Source organism: Emiliania huxleyi, assembly GCF_000372725.1.
Source record: "Emiliania huxleyi CCMP1516 unplaced genomic scaffold EMIHUscaffold_11333, whole genome shotgun sequence".
NCBI lineage: Eukaryota > Haptophyta > Isochrysidales > Noelaerhabdaceae > Emiliania > Emiliania huxleyi.
The window spans coordinates 1-1,025 of record NW_005201592.1 but is presented as its reverse complement, the minus strand read 5'-3'; the positions used below and the strand labels follow the sequence as shown (position 1 = coordinate 1,025).

At 65.6% G+C, this 1,025-nt stretch overlaps 1 protein-coding gene across 1 annotated transcript; it reads right to left on the bottom strand.

Moving 5' to 3' along the window:
* Window positions 1-434: 434 nt before the first annotated feature.
* Window positions 435-749, bottom strand: EMIHUDRAFT_125657 (hypothetical protein; the record flags this gene model as incomplete). Its single annotated transcript, XM_005791331.1, has 1 exon — window positions 435-749. A coding segment is annotated over one exon (315 nt), but the record flags the coding sequence as incomplete, so codon positions are not given.
* Between the last annotated feature and the right edge of the window lie 276 nt (window positions 750-1,025).

Below are 1,025 nucleotides of genomic sequence, written 5' to 3'. Positions count from 1 at the left end.
GGCGTCGAGGTGGAGGAGCGGAAGCGAGGAGGTGCGCCGGTCGACGCCGGCGCCTGTCTCGGCGGCGTAAGGCGACTTTACCGTACTGGGGCGATATGTCCGGGGGCGGCGTCGAACGGTTCGTTTGGGAGTTTGAATGGGAGAGAGGCCCCTGATGTATAGGCTCGAGCTCGTTATGCAAATAGAGACACAGAAGTCAGAACAGCGAGAATCTCTCGTCAATCAATCTTCAAGGCGCGAATATGGACAATCGAAAGAGTACGGTAAAGTTGGAACACGAAAAGTCGTGAAAAACGGAAAAGTCGCGAAAAAAGCACGGCGCACCACGAGTATAAAAGCCGCGAATGACCAAGGTCACTCGCGCCACTACACTGCCTCTCTCAGAGGCAAGCGTCTTGCGTGACGGCTCTCCGTGCTCTCGAGCATGCTGCCTCTCACGCGCCGGGCAGCGGGGAGGGGAGGGGGAGCCCGAGCCGCTCGGCGGTCTGCCGCGCCTCCTCCAGCGAGATCTCTTCCACCCGATGCCAATTACGCAGCCGCCACGCCCGCTGCCCGTCCGCCAGCCACCGGACGCCCTCGCCGACGGGTGCGCTCTGCTTGTAGAAGCACGAGTCCACGACGCCGTCGGCGAACCGGTAGACGCCGCGCCCCTCCTTCTTATCCGCCTTCCACTCGCCGTCGTAGACGGCGCCGTCGGGGTAACGGCAGACGCCGCGACCCTCGGCCTCTCCCGCCTCGTTGCGCTCGCCCTCGTAGACATTGGCATCGCCGTGGGTAGGCGTGCGACCGCAGCGCGCCCGCCGAAGGCTCGACCGGGCGCGCGTGTCAGCCAGAAGTTTGCCAGTAGAGCGATCCTGGTCTTTCCGAAGACGAGCCCCGCGCCACGGGTGCCAGCCGTGCCTCCGCGGGAGCCGCCTCTCGAGCCGCGTCCCGCCGGCACTGTCCCTGAGTGCGTCCCGCCTTGGTTGGCGACACGCACTCGACGAGGGCAGTCCAGCCGACGGGAACGTGTCGCGCGCCGGCGA